The 21,733-nt window shown below is 35.0% G+C and overlaps 2 protein-coding genes across 6 annotated transcripts; one reads left to right on the forward strand and one right to left on the reverse strand.

Annotated features, from left to right (window-relative positions):
* The first annotated feature begins 317 nt into the window (after positions 1-317).
* LOC106155321 (putative methyltransferase-like protein 24) lies at positions 318-15,119 on the forward strand. 5 transcript variants are annotated; one of them, XM_086998353.1, is made up of 7 exons: positions 318-520; positions 729-1,118; positions 1,355-1,575; positions 1,833-1,964; positions 13,822-13,890; positions 14,173-14,329; positions 14,808-15,119. In XM_086998353.1, exons 2-7 carry the CDS (start codon positions 1,002-1,004, stop codon positions 15,102-15,104), a joined length of 993 nt encoding a protein of 330 aa, XP_086854479.1. In that variant the 5' UTR covers positions 318-520; positions 729-1,001; the 3' UTR covers positions 15,105-15,119. The 5 variants fall into 5 exon arrangements, with proteins under 5 accessions (XP_086854479.1, XP_086854480.1, XP_086854476.1 ...); XM_086998350.1 differs by lacking the exons at positions 13,822-13,890; positions 14,173-14,329; positions 14,808-15,119 and adding exons at positions 2,322-2,390; positions 2,912-3,068; positions 3,704-4,641 and having other exon boundaries at positions 328-520; XM_086998351.1 differs by lacking the exons at positions 13,822-13,890; positions 14,173-14,329; positions 14,808-15,119 and adding exons at positions 2,322-2,390; positions 2,912-3,068; positions 3,704-4,641 and having other exon boundaries at positions 328-520; positions 767-1,118.
* A 2,082-nt stretch (positions 15,120-17,201) lies between these two features.
* LOC147759137 (macrophage receptor MARCO-like) lies at positions 17,202-18,755 on the reverse strand. The gene is made up of 3 exons (XM_086998359.1): positions 18,651-18,755; positions 18,250-18,360; positions 17,202-17,755 (listed from the first exon to the last, which is right to left on the reverse strand). The coding sequence occupies exons 1-3, from the start codon at positions 18,706-18,708 to the stop codon at positions 17,421-17,423; spliced, it is 504 nt and encodes a 167-aa protein (XP_086854485.1). The 5' UTR covers positions 18,709-18,755; the 3' UTR covers positions 17,202-17,420.
* Positions 18,756-21,733: the final 2,978 nt, after the last annotated feature.

Below are 21,733 nucleotides of genomic sequence, written 5' to 3' on the forward strand. Positions count from 1 at the left end.
CTGCGTTTTCTTTGAATAATCTATGTTTAGTACACTTGGCTGTGCTGTTCGTCTCCTCTTTTTGAAAATATGGGGAAAATAATTTAACCTGTTATTTTTAGGCCTACGGGGTGTTTCTCTCCCTTTCACAAAGTGACCAGCTCGCTTATTTCTCTCTTTATTCGTCTAAGTGTTTATATAAATTCTAACAAAATTATTTGACCATAAAGACCAAGGGACCTCCCTTTTATTATCCTCGTACTCAATAGCCAGCTAATCTATCTGTGGGCGAGCACCTGCTAAACAAATAGTTTTCAAAATCTCCGCCAGGTGGCGATGGATACAATATGGCGGCGTTTCCACTATAACCCCTGCTATAACAAAGCGGTGGTCGTTTGAAGTAAAGTTATCTCATTTGGACCAGGAAGCTAGTCTGGACTAACTGGGTAGCAGGTTGTGTTAAGCTTACATTCAGCTGCATGGTGTTGTATTTGTCGACGCCAGAGAACAGTTCACCCAGTTTCAGTACCAGTAATAACACGTACGTATAGATCAACGTTACTCCAACTTTATTTCACGTTTTAACTACCTGACTACATATATAGCTACAGCACAGTACTTAACAGTATATGTTCTCACTGTGAAAAGGCGTTTATATACACTGTGAAGCTGTACTATCAGAAAATTATAAGTAAGATAATTATTCCTAAGTTTATGAACTTAATTTGCTGAATGCTTTTTATTTCCAGGTAATTCCAGTTATTAGCTCCTCATTTCTTCATTTTAGCTACGTGGAGTTGTCGTCGGTATGATCAGCACAATGAATGCGGAAGCCGCAGTAGAACTTAACCAGATCTATAACTAATGAAGGGATATTGCACGCTAGGATAACTAGTACCCCTGCTACAAGAGAAAAGAGCCCACCACTGAACCACCCATGGCTTCATGGATTTATGAAGATTGTATGCTACCAGAAAACTCCGTGACATTCTGAGATACCCAGTTGGACTTGCAGTGTCACAATGAATTTCCAAGGCCTACGTTTCCGTTCACCTTCACAAAAGGTGATGGTTGGCCTCTCAGTTGGGATTATTGTTGTGCTTTTGATGTTCTTGTGGATAATTCAAGGTCCCCACTTGGTAAGCTAGCTAGCTCTCGCTTCTCTCTCTCTCTCTCTCTCTCTCTCTCTCTCAGTGTAACTCGAAATTTAGATTTTTCATATTGCCACTGCCCTGGATATCTAGCCCAGTAAAAAAAAAAAGAAATGAAAATGTTAAATATGCTTATTTTTGCCAAACGTTCATATCTCAGAAATTAAATAATCCTGGTAGCTATTTGTAAAAAAGCCAGACTATTCATTTCTTTTTAATTTCAGCATCTCACAGGTGTCACATCATACAATCTGATGGATGAAATAATCTCGACGTTAAGGGATAAAAATGACACCGATGTCAAACAGTATGGGGACCCGTTCTTTTTTAAAGAAGAGCTAGGAGGGGAAATAGCTTCACCCCTACTGGGTGATGGAAATAAGATTATACCCAAGTTAAAAATGACATTAAAGGAATATGACAGACTAGAGAAAGGGTTTTATGGGTAAGTCATTTTTTTAAGATGTCCCTTTTAAATTTTTATTTTAAACTATATATTTAAGGATTTTTGTAGTTTAAATGTAATGGGTTATAAGCAAGGACTGACATACATTAACATTTCATCAAAATTTTGTGTAAAATTGTTTATTTAACTGTGTTTTATATATGTATTCATTTGTTATTATCATTTATACCTCTATTTATTTATAATTTGAATTTTTGAGATATATTTGTTCACTATTTAATTCTCATATATTGCAGCCATCTCATGCGCCAGCAGTACGACTGCCGTAATAGAGTTCGTGCTGGAATCTCTGAAGACGGAGGTTGGGAAGTTTGTATGGACCCACCGTTTGCCATTAAACCTGGCTCATGTCTTGTGTATTCTTTTGGGTAGGAATGAATGAAACCATATATATTGAGAGAGAGAGAGAGAGAGATTTACAGTGGTTTCTGTTAGATAATATTGTTCTAGTCAGTATATGTCTGGTTAGATACTGCCAATTTTAATTCAAAAATATTTTTAGCTACATCAGTAATACATTTAGCCAAAAATGTGTACATTTTGCATTTCCTGATCTAGAAATAAGCATAATCAGCTGTTGGCCAATATTGATAGGTTTAGCCCAGTTTGCACTCTTTTTGAAGGGTTTTATCAATTAAAAAATTCTGCAAATAAAATGAAGATCTTTATCCTTATGCATTAAACAACTTATATGTTAATGTTTTATGTTTATGTTTTGCGTACAGATTGGGAAATGAATGGTCCTTCGACAGATTTATGTCAAAGAGCTGCACAGTGTATGGGTTTGATCCAAGGTCAGTAACACCACGTGTTTACAATGTAAAGTTACTCTTTGTTCTAAAACGTGGCTATGTAAGCCGTTTTACATATGCATATAATAAAGAACACATTTTTCAAACTGCTATGCTAAAACATCATCATTATTATTATTACAGTGCTATTATTGTTATTATTATTACTATTATTATTATTTTATCTTACTCAGTATTGATAATAAATTTTCTTAAGAAACTGAAAAATTTGAATTTTTTTAAAATGCTGATAGATATAGATAGGTGATAATGTTGATAGAAGTTATTGCATATTTATTTTTTATGTTACCTTTTTCACCTAAGTCTAAGACTTTGAGCACACTGTTATGTGTTTTTACAACTTCATGCTTGTTGCCTTTTTTGCATAATATCAAAAACGATGACATCAGTGTTTTTCAGCATTTGTCAGAAAATAAATCATAAAAAAGGCTAGAACTCTAACTTGTGACTTGGCAGATACAATGATCTAAATATCTTTATGGGGATGTATTTATAATTTTCAGCATAGGTCTAAAGCTTGAGTCACAGGAGGTACAACCAAATATGTGGTTTTACAACATTGGGCTGTTTCGTGAAAACAGAATCGTCAGGTGGCAAAATGGACAAAGATGGACTCTCAAAACTCTTGGGACAGTAAGACAGATGCTGAAACATACAGATGTAATTAATATTTCTTCTTTTATTGGTCTGTTCAAAGCCCATCGACTAAAAAAGAAGATTATCACAAAGCGAAAATGAATTGTCCTATTTCCCCAATTTGACCTTTATCAATCAGATTAATTCTCTGCAAAACCGTGAAAAATAGTTACAAGATGCACATTTAATGAATATTAGTTACTAGTACTGTTATTCCTATTCTAAGTACTGTTATTCCTATTCTAAGTACTGTTCAAGTTGCATCATAAAGTAATTTTTAAAGGAGAAATGTATGTCATTTATAATGATAGTATTTACATCTTGTAAAGAGCATTCTGTTATGGTCATTGCACTTTATAATTCTTAACACAACAGTGCAGTGTTAAATTCATAAAATGTGATACTGTTCTATACTTCAGTTATGTTTATACAATATTGCTTTTGAACTAAAATTACAAACTTCTGTAATGCAAATAGGGAGTTATACAAATACATGAACCTAATCTATATATAAATCTTTTTTTTTTTTTTTTTTTGGACCAACTTTTATGGCCAGAAAAGGGTTATTAAAAACTGATATAAAGAGGTATAAAAGAACCGTTAAAATGCCACATTGATTCAATCTCGCTTGACATTAATTTATTAATTTCTCATTTCAGGCAACAATAGACTACCTCAAAATGGATGTGGAGGAATCTGAGTGGGACGCTTTAAAAACTGCCTTTAAGGAAGGATCTTTAAAAAATGTTAAACAATTAGCCATGGAGCTGCATATATGGAACTTTTCTGAATATATAACACCGAAGCATGTATATGTATTGAGGAAACTAGAAGAACTTGGCTTTAAGATATTTTTCTCAGAAAGAAATGGGTCTTCGAGAATTAAGTCCAAATTCACTGGAAGAGTGCTGACGTGGGCCAATAATGTTTATTTTGTCAATACGAACTATCTACAAACATGATTCACATAAGGGGAAAGGGATTTGAAAATTTGTTGTCAGTATTAAAGGAATAGTAGTCCTAGAAATGCTTCCATATGATAAGTGCAGGCTAGAGTTAGTCAGCGTATTGGGGTTAGTATATGAAACGAATGTCACGTCAACAAAGTGAGGGGAGAACGGACTACGGTTCTTAGCGGACTACCACTAACCCTAACCTATACTAACCATATGGAAGCACAGACTTCCATTCCTAGGACTTTTATTCCTAGGATTTTCGTTCCTGCGAGACTGGTTGATATAATGGCCTCCATTACCCATCTAACCTCAAGTGACAGTGGCCGCCGCACAAACCTTTTTACTTTTTTAGTTATGACTGCAACATATCCACCTTGAGGTCAAACGACGTCTCATATTAATGCCATAAAACAAGTTTTAATTTATGTGAACAAAATCATTTAGGGTCGTGTGAACTGTGATACGTACATTTCTCATACTCCTATGTTTATGAAGTGGTACCGCTATCAAAAATAATCTCGTGGAGTTGAATCGATAACAGTGGTGAATGTGTTTTCGATTTTAAAAAACACGTTTTATGATATGTTTTTATGTCTCTGAAATCAGTATTGGGTCTCTGAAATAAAAGAACTACCAAGTTATCTAACTTAAGTTTATGACTATATAAAGGGGTACGAGTCAGTTTTGTTCATTAACGAAAAACTGCACTATGTCTTTTTTTTTTATGTACAGACACAGATGTGTCTGTACATATAGCCATCACCTGCGTCTGTCGTCGCCGTCGTTGTCGCTGTCGTCGCCGTCGCCGTGCACTTTTACCGATAACACGATAAGTGGAAAACCGTTTTTTCTTTTGGCTTGAAACTTACAAACTGATGAATATTCATAAAACGCAGGTCAAGTTCGAAAATCAGCATGATCGGGCCATTTTTGGGGAATTTATGCTGTTTTTTCACTTTTTTCAGCATTTATGCAGCACCGATAACATGATAAGTGGAAAACCGTTTTACCTTTTGGCTTGAAACTTACAGAACTGATGAATATTCATAATACGCAGGTCAAGTTCAAAAATCGGCATGATCGGGCCATTAATATTGAAGAAATGCAGTTTTTTTCACTTTTTTCAACATTTATGCAACACCGATACAATATTTGAAAAACCATTTTACCTTTTGGCTCGAAACTTACAGAACTGATAAATATTCTTAATACGCAGGTCAAGTTCGAAAATCAGCATGATAGGAACATTTTCATGGAAGTCAGCTGTTTTTTCACTTTTTTCAGCATATATGCAACACTGATAACATGATAAGTGAAAAACCCGTTTTACTTTTTGGCTTGAAACTTACAGAACTGATGAATATCTATAATACGCAAGTCAAGTTCGAAAATTGGCATGATCAGAGCATTTTTATAAAAGTTTTGCTGTTTTTTCACTTTTTTTCAGCATATATGCAACACCTATAACACATTTTAAGGAAAATCGATTGCCCAATTGTCTTGAAATTCACAGTAGTGATCAGTGTTACTGAAATACAGATTAAGTTTTGAAAATAAGCTTGATCAGTAAAGGTTTGGTGAAGTTATGCCTTTTTTTGTATATAAGTGTTTTTTTTCCTCAAATTTAATTCTCAGGCATGCTATCAATCTCATTTTTGAACTAATTATATATGTTAAGTTGTTCTTTTGACATTGACTCTGAACTCTATAGGCTAGTCACATTTTCTGAATATCCATGATACTTTTATTTATTATTAAAAAATTTATGGTTATTATGCTGTTAAGCATTGTGTAATATTGCATCAAAATTGAACAAAACCCTATTCTGGGCACTGCCTCCGTAGTGGTGGTGAAAGGAAAACCATGTCACTTGCTCTTCTCACACTTACAGGAAAGAAACATAGGACTGAAATACAGCTTCAGTTGAAAAATTGTCTCATTAGTTTATTGTTTGGAAGTAATACGGTTTTTTTTTGTGAAAATTTTTATCTTTCACATGTTGCAATTTTCAGTGTGGGACTTAGAGCTCCCTTGGGCATGAAGCCTAGTGGTAATCAAATTTTCTTAATGTCCATGTTTTTAATAGTAGATATTTTAAAATTGGTGGTATTTAATTAGTTAATCATTATGTAATGTTGCATCAAAATTGACAAAAAGCCTACTTTGTGCTCTGCTATCATTAATATTATGTAAAGTAAAGTGTTACTTTCTATTTTTTTACTATTCTTACAAAAATGATTCTTAGGATTGACATACAGCTCATATTAGAGAACCAGCTCTATTGGATTATCATTTTTATTAAATTTATGAATTTTTTGTGAAATTTTCATTTTTCTCATTCTGGCACTTTCTAATTGTAAACTTGAACTCTGATGGGCCTGGAGCCTTATGCTTTTACTTTTATCAATGTTACCTGTATGTTGTGCATAATTAAAATTTGATGTTGACTGTGCAGTTAAACATAATGTATTATTGCATCAGAATTGGTAGTCTCCTGTTTTATTTTGTGCATTATTGTTTTCTGCTTTTCTTAAGGTGTGACTTATGGGCCTGAAGACCTTTGATAGACAAATTTGTGTGGTCAGTCTGTAAATTCCCCTTGGGTATTCACTAGGCTAATTTCAGTGCTATAAACTCATTTGCCTAATTAAGCGGCCATTAAATGAAATTTCATAAAGCACACTTGTTGATATTTCCCTGTAAACTCCCAAAGGTTAAGCTCTCTGCTAGATAACATAGTGTCCATAATAAGGAAGCAGTGAATAGCAGCTTCATTGGAATTATATTTTTGTTGTTTTCTTTTTAATTTTTTCTCCAACACTGGCATTTTTAAGATGTGATTTTTAACTCCCATCCACCTGAGGCTCTGCACATTTTCAGTATTTCCACATAAGCAGTTGTATTGGTATTTATGTCTTTAAACATGCTGTAATGTTATTTTATGCACTGTCATCATTTTTCATATATTGGAACTTTCATCATGTGAATTTTAACTCTCATGGTCATGAAACTGTAATCTTATTGAAGGGGATTGATTGAGACCATTTTCTGGGTCTCCTGGAAGACAGTCAGATTTTAAAGTTTATATTTACGGGTTTCTGTTGGAAGACCATCAAAATGGAGGATGGATCAACAAAGATACTTTGGAATACTGTCAGAAAATATCTCTGGATCTGCTCCTGTTATTGACCATGTTACCTGTTGTGCATGATTAAAAATCAGTGTTGACTGACTGTGCTATTATAAGCATATATTATTGCATCAAAATTGACAAAATGACCTATATTGCATCTTTTTTTAATGTTTTTTGTCTGTACATTTGACAGCTTTGCTGCCTTGTTTTGATCAACTATATTATTGATTAGGACCAGATCAGCTGTAAATTATTCGACAAGTTATTGATTAATTTAGCGCGGTAGCCATATCATCAAAGGCCCCATTCCCGCAGATTTTAGATCGATCTATCCCCGTGGGGAGTCTCACTAGATTACTGTCAGCTTAGGCGGCTTAAATGTCCGCCTACTAAAAGCTGTAAGGGGGTTATTAACTTCCGTGCTCGGTCGTCTGACAGCAATTTAGCGCGAACCCCCAGGGAGTTAGGTCGATATAGTTGGACTCAAAGACAGAAAAAGCCAGCGTTTACGCCGTGATTTACAGTTATTATATTCCCAAACATTGTCATTGTTGGATGCAGCTTTGCATGAGCTGTGAAAATGCTAAAACGAGGCAACAAAGAAGTTTACCTAGACACCTTTAATGTTAGAAATAAGAGTAATACCTTGATTAAATTTCGAACAAGCTAAGATAACCTTCAGACAGAAACTGGGCGGCAAAATAAGACCACATTCCCATACCAAGGTCGATTGAGCTGGTCCATCTCCGAGGGGATTCCCGCTAAATTGCTTTCAGCTTAAGCGGCTTAGATGCCTGCCACGTCTAAGCTGCTAAACGATAGTTAATTACCCCCAAAAGCTCCAGCGTACGTGCCACACATCCAAGCTGCTTAAGGGTCGATCCTGCTAGACCGATCTATGTGTGGGGACGGGGTCTACATTTGATGACCGCTATAATGTACGCTATATCATCTTAAGGCAACAGTGGACGAAAAGTATGAGTTATATCAAATTATAGGCAATTCAGATCCACTGTTTAATACTTCTTGCAACAAAAAGTAATTCATTAAGCTAATGGCATGTGAAAGGGAGCTTATTATTATTGCACTAGCCACAGTCTATTCATGCATTCATTTTCGCCGGTATATGCTGGTGCGTAAGATACAGTCAATATTCATGTATTCAAATATTCATAAAGTTCTACATTTGTGTATTCAGTGGGCACTCTAGCGCTATGATATCATGATAAACAATGATCAGAATTTTCATGGTTCACATGGTTCTTCTCAAATAATTGATTCTAGAAGTTAGGCTCATCAGCAAAGACAAAAATCGCCAGCGTCTCCACTGAGATCATATTCTTTACAGTTAATTATATCTCAAAACACTATAATGACACGATCCAGTGCTGGGTCCTTATACCGCCCTTTCCTGGTCTTGTTTAATGTGCTGTAAAAGGATTTTCCAGTGACAGAGCAGAGGTAACAATTATAAGAGTTGTGAACGTTTTGGTTCGTACTTGAAACTAATGATTAAAGCTGTATGGTGCAGTGGAATAGTGAAGTGTTGTGATTGTGCTGGAAGCAATTCCCGGCCTGCGGGCAATTGCATAAAACCTGCATCGCCTGGAGTGCAGTGAATACTGAGTGTAGTTTGAGCCACGGCGGCAGAACGGTGCTAATCAGCACAAGAGAGACAGTTGCCAACTCACTCACATACTATCAACACAATTTCACTACAGGATTACTAACAACTCTAGTTGTTCGCAAGAGAGAACGGTTCTCCACTGAGCAGCTCGGAGTTGCAGAAAGTTATTAAGATATATGTTACCAGAGCACAGCGTGATATACAGAGAGAGGACGTCACTACAATGAAGTTCCACGGCCCATGCTTTCGTCCATATTTACGAAAGGTGTTTGTTAGCCTTTCGACTGGGTTTGTTGTGCTTTTGATGTTCTTGTGGATAATTCAAGGCTCCCAGTTGTTTTTCTCTCAAGGCACCAACTACCAAGGCTCCACATCTCAAGGCTCTACATCTCACGGTTCCACACCACAAGGCACCAACTCTGAAGGCTCCCCTTCTCACGGCTCCAACTCTCAAGGCAACCATTCCCAAGGCTCCAACTCTCAAGGCACCAATTCCCAAGGCTCCAACTCTCAAGGCTCTACATCTCAAGGCTCCAACTCTCAAGGTACTAATTCACAAGGCACCAACTCTCAAGGCTCTACATCTCAAGGCTCCAACTCTCAAGGCTCTACATCTCAAGGCTCCAACTCTCAAGGTACTAATTCACAAGGCACCATCTCTCAAGGCTCTACATCTCAAGGCTCCAACTCTCAAGGTACTAATTCACAAGGCACCAACTCTCAAGGGTCCAACTCTAAAGGATCCACGTCTCAAGTCACTAAGTCACAAGGCACTAATTCTCAAGGCTCCAACTCTCAAGGCTCTACATCTCAAGGCACCAACTCTCAAAACTCCAACTCTCAGGGATCCACATCTCAAGGCACTAATTCACAAGGCTCTACATCTCAAGGCACCAAATCTCAAGGTTCCAACTCTCAAGGCTCCCAGTCGGTAAGCTCCCCCACTATTCCCTCTCTCTCTTTCATTATTAATATAGTCAGGTTGCCAGCCCTGGGTTTGGTGTATGTTGGAATATCCGGAATAGATTTTTTTCTCATTGGTTTCCGCATCTTCCTAAGAATCTCTGTGAAGACATTCAGAACAGAAGATCCGAGGATCGACTGAAAGAAACATTTCAACTTAAAAAATGCCAGCCAAAAAAGGGAAAACGCAAGATTTTGGTTTTGACTACAGTGTTTCATAATGCCCAATTATGCACAAGATATTACTAGTATGGTCACTGTTTTCAGTGACAGAACACCATGCACAACTGCAATAGGTTTATGATACACTTGAGTGATTCCAGACAATGGCCATCTTTAGATTTTCAAACATCTCTTAAACTGAACCGCCAGTCATACCCTACCAGTGTCAGAGAGTTAAGAGCTTCACTGGAGAAGAAAGGAAAAGGATGACTCATAAATCAGTAGACGCAGCAAGGTGCATTTTTTTACTATTATATGTTCATTATCAAATAAGTCATGTTTATCAGTGCTTTTCGCATCCTTATTGCCCCTGTGATAAATATAACTTGTGGATAACAAGTGCGTGTCTAACCCTGCCAATTTTCAGAAAATTCAAAATGACTGCAACTTGCATTAGAACATGGGTTATTATTGGTCTTTAGACGGTCATCTTTAATTCCCAAATCTCCCAGCACGCGAGCTTGATCTCCACTTGACATATTATCACTGAGGCTATGAGGATGTGAAAAACACTGACAAAGTAACTTTTATCTAATTTCATAATGGATGCTGGTAGTAGTTTATATATATTTATATATTCCTATATGCCATTGGTTGCAATGTGCAATTTTCTCAAATGCTCAAGGATACGAGCTTCTTATCCCTCCAGATACATGTATATAATATTGGGGTTAAAAGGATACAGAAACCACTGAGACAAAAATTTATCCTGTATTTTCCCTGATTTATACCAGGCATTTTTTTTTCACTTTTTAGTCAAGGCAGCATACTTAAAAGTTAACATTTTGTCATTGCCTTGGTTATCTAGTCCAATGAAAATATAAGAAATAAAAATGTTACATTTAAAATTTTATTATTTGTTCACGCACATTTAAAAAGAAAAATGCAGAAATCACAGAATAATGATAATAAGATAGAAAGCTCAACTATCCAGCTTTTTTTATTTTAGCGTCTCACGGGTGTCTCATCATACAATCTGGTGGATGAAATTACCATGGCGTTAATGGATAAAAATGACACCGATGTCAAACAGTATGGGGACCCGTTCTTTTATAAAGAAGAGCTAGAAGGGGAAATAGCTTCACCCCTACTGGGTGATGGAAATAATTTTATACCGGAATTAAAAATGACATTAAAGGAATACGACATACTGGAGAAAGGATTTTATAGGTATGTATTTTTTCAGATGTCATTTTTGAATATTTTAACAGACTTAGTCTAACCTCTTTTCAACACTCTTTTTAAGTATGAATTTAATTATTTTACTGTAATGAATACTATAAACTTTTGTATGTCATTACCTTGTGGAGTTCAGCAGTAAGTATGTGACAGTAGCCATTGTATGACCAGTTAGAGATGGGTGTCTCAAACATGTGGATTAAGATGCAAGTGAAAAACTTGTAAAGTATGAATGTGTATTTTTTTTCTGAATGAAGCTACGATTTTCTTTTCTAAATTCTTGTTTTGATTATGTGATATTCAAGGTACTCTTGATGTTTTTATAAACAAAAATATCCCCAAAAACGTCCATTGAATGAATTTTGATAATTTAAGAATATGATAAATATATTTTGTAAATTAGATTCATGTGATGCACATCATAGCCGTTCTTCGAAAAAGGATCACTTTTTGCTATTATATCCCCAAATTGACAGGAACTAGAAACTATTAAGGGGAGTACTCTTGTCTAATTTTATGTAGAGACTCATCGTGCCTTTGTTGGTTCATTTCTACACATTGGCATTTTCAACGTATGCTTTGAACTCTCATGTGCTTCTGAAAGGACTTGTTACCTTTAGTTAATAATATTTGTTCACGATTATGCTGTTAAGCATTATATAAAATTGCTTCCAGATTACAAAATAACCCTTTTTGTGTATCATTTGTTTGCTTCATCTCTGTATACTTGACAGCTTTGATGTCTTTGCAAAACCTGCAGATTTTCTCCACTCAATGGCGTAGAAAGGGCGAACTAGAAGTCCCTTATAACTGAAAATGGGCTACAATATTATAATAAATATAAATATTTCTAAGGATGCGGAAAAACAAGAACTGTTAGAAATTGGAAACAGTACAGTCACGGTAAAAGATGAGGTTAAAAACCTTGGAGTAATTTTTGATATGGCTGCCGACATCAGTAAAAAATGCAAAGTCGCCTTCTATAGTCTTAAAAAAATTTCCAAACTATCCTATATCCTTGATAAAAGTCAAATGGAGAGGCTTGTTCATGCCTTTATAACTTCACATCTTGACTACGGAAACAGTCTACTGTATGGTCTTCCTACCTACCAAATTGAAAAATTGCAATCTGTCCAAACTACAACTACATTGGCTTCCTGTACGACAGAGAATTGTTTTTAAAGTACTGTTGTTTGTTTTTAAATTCACCAGAGGTGAATGCCCCTCAAATTTTAACTCCATGCTACATCCAAGTACACCCAGTCTCACCAGGTCTACCAGATCCACCTCTACTCTTTGTTTTATCAGATAATAAAAAAACAACCAAAATCTACGGCCACAGGGCATTTTCATTTTCAGCACCCATTTTATGGAATCATCTACCCTCACACATTCGGACTATTGATAGTGTTGAGGTTTTTAAAAATATATAGAATATACTTTAATGAATATACAATAAAAAAGACTTAAAACATTCTTATTTGCACAGTATTTTAATTAGTATATTCTCATTTTACCAGAAAAATAGTTTTATTGTTCAGACCATTACTATTTTAACCAGCTTTTATTATTTTAATTGTTTTTTACCTTAGCTTTTATTATATATATATTTAGTTGTAATCCTGATAATTTTACCTGTAAACAGCACTAAGACGGTAGTGTAGTGCGGTTTTAAGAAATAAATATTATTATTATTATATTACAACAGGCATTCTTCCTATAAATGGACCACTTTTCGGAATGGCTGAATAAGCAGGGACAAACACAAGAATGCATTTCATGCTCAATTTTTTTTATTTAACTGTGTGTTAGACATGAATTCAGTTAATGCGATTGGCACATTGGCTATTTTTTCACAAATTTGTCTTTATAAATTTCAGCCATCTCATGCGCCAGCAGTACGACTGCCGTAATCGTGTTCGTGCTGGGACCTACGGAGACGGAGGTTGGGAAGTGTGTATGGATCCACCGTTTGCAATCAAACCTGGCTCTTGCCTTGTGTATTCTTTTGGGTAGGAATAAATGGAACCATATTTTGAGAGAGAGAGAGAGAGAGAGAGAGAGAGAGAGAGAGAGAGAGAGAGAGAGAGGCAATGACGAAAGAAGAGATAGTAGAGAGAGATTTGCATTAAATGAATAGATAAAATGTTTTCTTATCAGAATTCGATTATTATCGCTAAATCATTGAAAGATTTGTGACATCTGTTGGTGTAAGTTGTATATTGCACTTCCTAATGGTGTAAACGGACAGCTAATCTTGAAAAATGTTGTGAAATTATAACATTTATTTGCAGATTTTGCAGATATGCAGATTTAATGCAAATATGCATCTGTACTAAACTTGTCTTTTTCAATGAAGATAGCAAGAAAATGGTTTTCAAGAACGAAATGAAAAGAAAAGAAAACCTTTCTATAAATGCACATCTTTCTTCTTGTCATCACGCTAATGCTTTCGAATCAGTTGCGTTTAGGTACTTAACAGTCGGTGGTGCGTTTACAATCCATGTTAAACTTTGGCGTGAAACTGCATACAAGATAACACAAGATTGCAGAAGAAATGAAAACGTTTCCTTGTCATCTAGCGGCAGACCCCCAGAGATGAATTTCTGAAGTATATTCTATATATTATTAACTAAATGAGTTATTGTGATTAGTATTATATGTTTATTATAAATATTTTGTATGTTTTGCATACAGATTGGGAAATGAATGGTCCTTCGACAGATATATGTCAAAGAGCTGCACAGTGTATGGGTTTGATCCAAGGTCAGTAATACCATTTAAATAATAATAATAATAATAATAATAATAAGTATTATTATTGTTTCCTTTTTCAGTTTGGTCTATTTCATTTTCTTAAAATACTGATGGACATGTAAATACCAGAATGATGATAAAAGTCATAATTGTATTGTAATTCATTTTATCCTTTTTAACTTAGTCTGAAACCCTCACAAAGAGAGATGCCAGATCCTAATGTAGTTAAAAAACATTATGACTTTTGTTACAATATCAGTGTTTTTGTTAAAAGTATATTTATACTTTCAGCATCGGCCTAAAGCATGAGTCACAGGAGGTGCAAATGAATATGTGGTTTTACAACATTGGACTCTTTCGTGAAAACAGAGTTGTCAAGTGGAAGAATGGACAACAATGGGCCCTCAGAACTCTTGGGACAGTAAGGCAGATGCTGAAACATACAAATGTAATAAACATTCCTTCCTTTATTGGTCTGTTTAAAGGCAAATTAACAGCAAGAATAGAAATTCTGTAACTAAATGGAATTACCTGAAAATTCCAACATTTTTTCGAAATGCACAGCGGCATGTTCTCGGTAATCTAGCAATTAAATTAAATTAAATTAAATTAGTCTTGAATATGTATTATAAGGTAATTTTCAAAGGAGAAATAGATGTTAATTATAATGGTGATGTTGATTTCTTGTAAAGAGCATTATATTATGCACAATTCAGTGCATTCAACAGTTGTATACATTTTATACTGTTCTTAGAATGCATAAGTAATTTAATTTGTTTATATTTGTACACTATAAATTAAAAAATATTTTAAAAAATACTACATGTATAGTGCAAATAGAAAATTGAATAAATGATAAATAAATAATCCCCTTAAATGTCACATTCAGTCAACCTCGCTTGACATTAGTTAATTTCTCATTTCAGGCAACAATAGACTACCTCAAAATGGATGTGGAGGAATCTGAGTGGGACGCCCTAAAGACTGCCTTAAAGGAAGATTCTTTAAAAAATGTTAAACAATTAGCCATGGAACTTCATATTTGGAACTTCTCGAAATATATAACACCGAAGCATGTATATGTATTGAGGAAACTAGAAGAACTTGGCTTTAAGATATTTTTCACCGAAAGAAATGGGTCTTCGAGAATTAAATCCAAATATACTGGAAGAGTGCTGACGTGGGCCAATAATGTATGTTTTGTCAATAAGAATTATCTTTAGGACTGATTTGCATAAGGGGATTTAATCAAGAAATTTAGTAACTCGAAAACATCACGCATTGAGGCCGAGCGCAAGCGTCTCGATTTCATAACTCGCTCCATATAAAACATTATAGCCTCAATGTGATGCTTTAGAGTTACGGCTGTTATTGATTGTGCCAGTTGTCCGATTGCAGTGGGCGACAGTATTATAATGGGATAGATTTAAACTACGCCCGTTGCATTTGTCTCGACTGAGTGTTAAATATTCACGGGATGCCAGAAAGAGGCGGAGCTAATGGCACATGAGCGGCAGGACAGATACAGAAAACGCAACTGAAATTATTAATTAGGTGGATGGTGACACGGATCAATACCAAAATCTAGTCGCTTTTAAATTAGCTCATTTGTGACATACCCTGAAATTTTCATCAAAATCCATGCATATTTTTTCATTACGCTGGTGACATACAGCCAACCAAAAAGCTGCATTCTATCATTCTATCATACCAAAATGGCCACCAAATAGTGCTATTTATCCAAAGTAATAACGTCAGCAAAATAAAACAATGATTCCATCTATTTTCACCATAGGCACTGTGACGTCTTTAATAGCCTGATAAGTGTTGTTAGTTCCTTCAAATTTTGAAACAGATGGGCAGCCACAGAAAAGATGGTTTTCAAACCAAATCCTTTATTTATGTGTGAATTGAGAGGAGTCTCTGAGGCTAGTTTGCTGTCGGCAATTTCATGATTTCTTCAATTACAACAGAATAAGTTGTTAGTTGAAAATGTCATTTTATTGACATTTGCACTTTGCTTAATATACAAAGTACGAATTCAAAATACATATAGTTACATAATATTATATGAATGATACTCATGTATGGTAAATCATTTACAAATTTCAGATAAAATTTTAGCAAAAAGTTTTAGCAAAGATGGAGGGAAAAAGGGCCACAAATGGCAGTGATTTTTTAAAAAGAAGTTTCACGTTCTCAACGGCCTAGGCTGAGAGCGAGCTACGCAACCCCTACCTTTTTAGGACGGGGACGTAAGTTTCCTCATTGCTCTGACAGCCAAATCATAAGAGTTATCTCTCTTGACCTTTGCACTGCCACATGTGCCCTGCATAGTACATTTACCTAACTATTGCTTTAAAGTAATATATCTCACATGTATGACAAATATTAATAAACAAATGATATCTAGATAATCTTTAATGACTAATAAATGTGCCAAACGAGTTATAGCTAACTATCATAAATACAACCATGTTACATTTAACCAATGCTCAAATCTGTTTCATTTGGGGGGGGGGGGGGGGGGGGGGGCAGGGTTGGGTTTGAATAACTTTTCCAAAATTCACCTTAAAAATTTCTTTCCTGAATAATGCACTACTGAATGCTGTGAATTTTACTGGACAAGTGAGGGAGAGCATTAACTTTCTCCTGAGTAACTGAACTCATATGCCTCTGATTGGCTGGTCTTACAGAGGCAAAGTGGCACTGTCTAATTAGGTTGCACCCCCTTATCCTGTCTCACAAGTGCCGCTTGAAAGTAATTAAGTCTAAGTGTGAAAACACAGAGGAGACATCCTGACTGAAATTAAGGAAGAAACATCTGGAGCGTGATTTAAAAGAGCCAAGCTCCCTGGGAAACTTGTCTAACACTGATAATCTCATCCCACATAAATCCTTTTATTGTGCCCAACAAATTATATTCCTTGCTTCATCTCCAAGCTATTTTACAATGCCCCCCCCCCCCAAAAAAAAAAAATAAATAAAAATTGAAACTATTTGTCTAAAAACAAATTGTAAGAAGAGAATGGTCACAAACTAGTGACAGTGCAATTCCACACTAACAGTGACGAACGCAGTTTATGTGATACAGGTATTCCTATAATTCTTACTTGTCCATTCTTGTCTCTGTCTAATATATAGTTAAGTGAAAGATATTTGTAAGAAATGCATTAAAAGTAACCATTTTTTATTGTACCTTCCTTTGATTTAATAATAATGATAGTATAAAATATCATCATTACTATAATCATTATTACTAATTTTATGGCGCATTCTAAATTTGTTATACACACTTCAAGGTTTTTAAAAAAGCTCTACATAATTTACTACCCTATTTTTTTAAAGTGTGCAAAACTAAATTGTACAAACTAACTTAAAGATTAACTTATATGTAAGTATTGAATATAAACATTAAATATATTTTTTCAAGCTCAACGTTTCCCCATCACTTTGTAGTTCAGGCTAACCCTAACCTGGACTAATCATGACTTACTGAGCTAACGGATAATTATCTTTGAATAATGCATTTTGTGTTTTCAAAGACAAAAAACGCCAGCGTCTTCGTGGTGACCACAGTTATGGGTTCCCCAATCGCTGTGATTACAGGATCCAATGTTGGGTTCTGATCCTGTGCAGTGGACATCGTCCAACCATATGTATCCTTTACCTTGTCCAAAATACGCACTTTGTAGGCTAAGTGCTCTGAAATAGGGAAGACTTAAGGACTTGCAGAAAACTTTGGCATCATTGTTACCCCAGTTGTCATCGCAAACTGTTCCCCAACTTCCATTATGATACACTTCGACTCTTCCAGCGTGTCCGCCATTGAAACTTAGACCGACAAGACGGTATGTGGAACCGTTCACAAAGACTGGAATGTTAAGATAAAGGCTGTGGATAAAGGAAGCATTTCAATGTGATCATATCATCTCTCTCTCTCTCTCTCTCTCTCTCTCTCTCTCTCTCTCTCTCCTTGTGTGTGTGTGTGTGTGTGTGTGTGTGTGTGTGAATGTGAGAAAGAGAGAGAGAGAGAGAGGGCGACTGGCGTATTCACTGATTTCTAGAATTCCGAAAATTGAACAGGACGATATAAATGTATAAAATTGGAAAAGGGAACTGTGATAATTAAACGTAACAGACAAAATAGGGTTCTCCAGCTTTAACACCATTTTAATATGCTAATGATACTTGATATAACTTGAATCAACTTATAATTCTTTCCCACAAATACAAGCAAGCACACCCGCACACAAACACTAAAATCTGGGAACGGTGGGCGCGCGCGCACACACACACACACACACACACAGGTTTGTTCAATGTGATATTTGTTATAAAGGCACAGAGAGAACGTTTAACCCCTACCTTGGCAGTTAGTCCCATAGTACCCAGCAGAACATAAACACCCATAAGAATTCACCATGTCAACACACGTCCCACCATTCTGACAAGGACGACTGGAACATTCACTGATTTCTAAAATACCCAAAATTAAATGACACGATATAAAGTGGATAAAACTGGAGAAGTGGATAACACTGGAAAAGGGAATAATTGGAAAAGAGAATAATATTGTATCTAACAAAATATGTATCTCTAACTGTAATACAATTTTCATGTGTTAATGATATTTGTTATAACTGCAATCATATTCGTTCACAAACATTAAAACTAGGGAACTCGTGGACGTAAAACACACACACACTGGTTTGTTAAATGTAATATTTAATATAAGTTAAGGTACAGGAAGAACATTAAACCCCTACCTTGGCAGTTTGTCCCGTAGTACCCGACAGAACACAGACACCGATAAGAATTCACCATGTCAACACACGTCCCACCGTTCTGACAAGGACGGCTGGAGCATTTATAGATTTCTAGAATGTCAAATTCAAGATAGAATAAAATTCGTTTACAAATATATTCTATTATCATTATTACAAATTAATGAAAATTTAAAAATAACTTGGTTAAACGGAAAACAAGTAAATTGCCAACAGACAGTATGCCGGTGTGAAAGGAAAACATGTCCTATGGACATGCATTACGGCGGACATCCATTCCCTTCACACCGGCTATATAACTTTAATGATTTGATGCTTTCAAAATGTAAACATCCAAAATATAAATAAATAAACTTAAAACATAATTTTCTGTTTACTTACCCTTCAAACCATTTTTTGCTGAGATCAAATGCTCTAAATGCTGAGTAAGTTGGTCACTATACCCCACTCGTGCAAACACGAGCGACAGAACAACAATTACCAGTGCAACACACAGTAACCCTACCAAGACCAACGCTGTGAGTAAGCCCTTATTAACTTTAGTCTTTGGTGGCTGTGTAATCCTTTCATTTTGATCAACGGCATTTTCGATGGGATGATGAATTATTAAGCTCTGGTAATCATTTGGTGTCTCCGCTGGAGTAAGTTCCACCTGTGATGTCGTGCCTGGCCTGTATGTTGCATTTTCATACGCTGTGTTTTTATTAAGACGGGTGGTACTTGCCATGATACCTAGAAGTATTTTTTTCATATTTAATTACATATCAATTTGAATATTTAAAACGGTGGGGATTTCATTCAAAGATGCTCATGTCTGAAAAAAAAAGTCATTTTAAAATAGAAACCCGATGCACCTATTTTCAAATGAATTTATCACACATGACTGATATTCCCCTAGTATACTTACTCATAATTTCATTACTATATATATTTAATGTTAAGCATAATTTTTAAAATAAAGCAGGATGCAGACCTTTTTTAATCTGCCATGACTTTTCTCCAAACCTTTGCTGGAACATTTAAATGCATAGGTAGATTATTTGTAGTAGTATCCAGGTGTTATTTATAACGTTTAAATCAATGATAAATTAATAACGTTTACATTAAACTACTGAAACAGAAATGACAGAGAAAAAATACACGGAGGCATTTACAGGGGCAACAACTTCCTTTACATATTTGATGAAATCATTAAAAAAGATAACATTGAATCCAATACATTTATTCTCAAATAGTTTGTCACATAAGACAAACATTTCTGCATGCATTCTCGCTGAAATTTTATTACTATAGCTTAAATGCTAATCACGTCTCCATAATAAAGCTAAGGTCCTGAGTGCATACCTTTTTTGTCTGCCATGTTAACTTTCTTCTTAAGTCAGTGTTGGAATAATAATAGACTTGCATTTACTATTTTTCATGTATAAATATAACTTGTAGCCATAGGTTTTATTAATAACGGTCACATGGCTGACATAATCTGCCAAAACAGAGAAAGGGCATAAAAATATATATCTACTACTGGTTTCACGACTACAAATTGGCGTCAACATAATTAAATTGTAAATCAAAATTGGTGCACAATGCAACAAGATGAAATAAAAAAAATCATCCTTCAAAAGTCCATGCAAAACTAAACTATCCAAAACCTATTTCAGTTACTTATTTTTCTAACTAGTACGTTCATTAAAATCGATTTTGGAACTGTATATTTCACCTAGCTTATATATAATTATGAAATACTAAATATATGTATGTAAAATAATGGTGCATTTCTATATATTTGATTTTGGTGATATTCAACTATGTGTTTTATTATTATTATTATTATTATTATTATTATTATTGTTCCTATTACTTTATCTCTGTACATTTTCACCAGCTCAGTCTGGAGCAGAAAGTATGAATAAAGCATATATTTCATCTCTCACTCTGTGTTCATAAAAACGATTTTTGAACTGTATGTTTCACATCTCACTTAAAAACTCATTCTTCTTCCTGGTTGATGAAACGAGCACAGCACGTTATATGAAAAAAGATTCATTGCAATTCACAGCAACCTAATTTATTTTTGATGACTCCATACTTCTTACATAAAAAACCGAGTGCTGCAGAACAGAGTTATAGATCCTTTGAAATGATTTCGCTAAAATATATGTAACTGCCAGCATTTACATTGCATATTTAAAATCGGCAACTACATCAAAATATTTTCAACTTTAAAAATGTAAATGATTGCACAAAGTGGAAATAGAGATGATCATCTTTACGAAATGTATAAAAAAAAAACTAGTATACAAAACACACCAGAGATTCTTATTATACTTACCAGTGCATTAATCAAAAAGTCTTTTTTCAAACTGTATGCCGTGCACGTATTGTTGACAACAAAGCGGTGCTTCTCACATTGAAAGTCACCAAACTTTACTTCCTGGTTGATGAAACGAGCACTGCACGTGATATGAAAATACAGGAATATTAAATCACGTTCGTCTCACTTAACTAACAGCATATCTTTTGTAGCACACAGCCCATTCCGGAAAGTCATAAAGAGGCTTCCTTCATTTAAGTATTGCTTGAGATTAATTAGACCTGAGACGTGCCATGGAAGTTCGAAATAATTGGAAACTCTGCCTTACCGGAAGAATATCTGTAAGATTGCACTGCATTCTGTTACTGTTGCCCACTTAATGTATTTTATTTTTATTTGTAAATATCAACCCACTTCCCAAGCGCTTGTGTTAGTTGAGCCGCATATACCACTACAGCAATCCAAATAAAGAAGAGTGCAATAAAGCTCCGATAGCCATTTTTCATTCTAGCTTATCATGAAAATTGTAAGGAATTGAAATAAATTAATAAATAATGCGAAATAGAAAGGGTGATGGTCGATTGTTTTGTGGGTGAATATTTATTTAACATGAAAATAACGTGAGGCTTAACTATTCACCTTTTACACTTTCATCGTCTCAATTATGTTACTTGCGTCAAATACATTGATGTACGCTCGAAAATTTGTCACCTTCTTGTTTAGTTTAAAAGAGTAAAAAACAATTTATGAATGC

This window comes from Lingula anatina, unplaced genomic scaffold, assembly GCF_051362555.1.
Source record: "Lingula anatina isolate TDL-2025a unplaced genomic scaffold, LinAna3.0 unanchor82, whole genome shotgun sequence".
In the NCBI taxonomy this organism is placed as follows: Eukaryota; Metazoa; Brachiopoda; class Lingulata; order Lingulida; family Lingulidae; genus Lingula; species Lingula anatina.

Excerpts from the sequence above, each read along its gene's own strand:
- LOC106155321 (XM_086998350.1), top strand. The coding sequence starts at position 1,002 with ATGAATTTCCAAGGCCTACGTTTCCGTTCACCTTCACAAAAGGTGATG. Across the intron at positions 1,119-1,354 it reads TAATTCAAGGTCCCCACTTG|CATCTCACAGGTGTCACATC; the intron begins GTAAGCTAGCTA and ends TTTTAATTTCAG. Across the intron at positions 2,391-2,911 it reads GTGTATGGGTTTGATCCAAG|CATAGGTCTAAAGCTTGAGT; the intron begins GTCAGTAACACC and ends TATAATTTTCAG.
- LOC147759137 (XM_086998359.1), bottom strand. The coding sequence starts at position 18,708 with ATGGTGAATTCTTATCGGTGTCTGTGTTCTGTCGGGTACTACGGGACA. Across the intron at positions 18,361-18,650 it reads CTACGGGACAAACTGCCAAG|AAATCAGTGAATGTTCCAGT; the intron begins GTAGGGGTTTAA and ends TGGGTATTTTAG. Across the intron at positions 17,756-18,249 it reads CTATGGGACTAACTGCCAAG|TCTTTGTGAACGGTTCCACA; the intron begins GTAGGGGTTAAA and ends TTAACATTCCAG.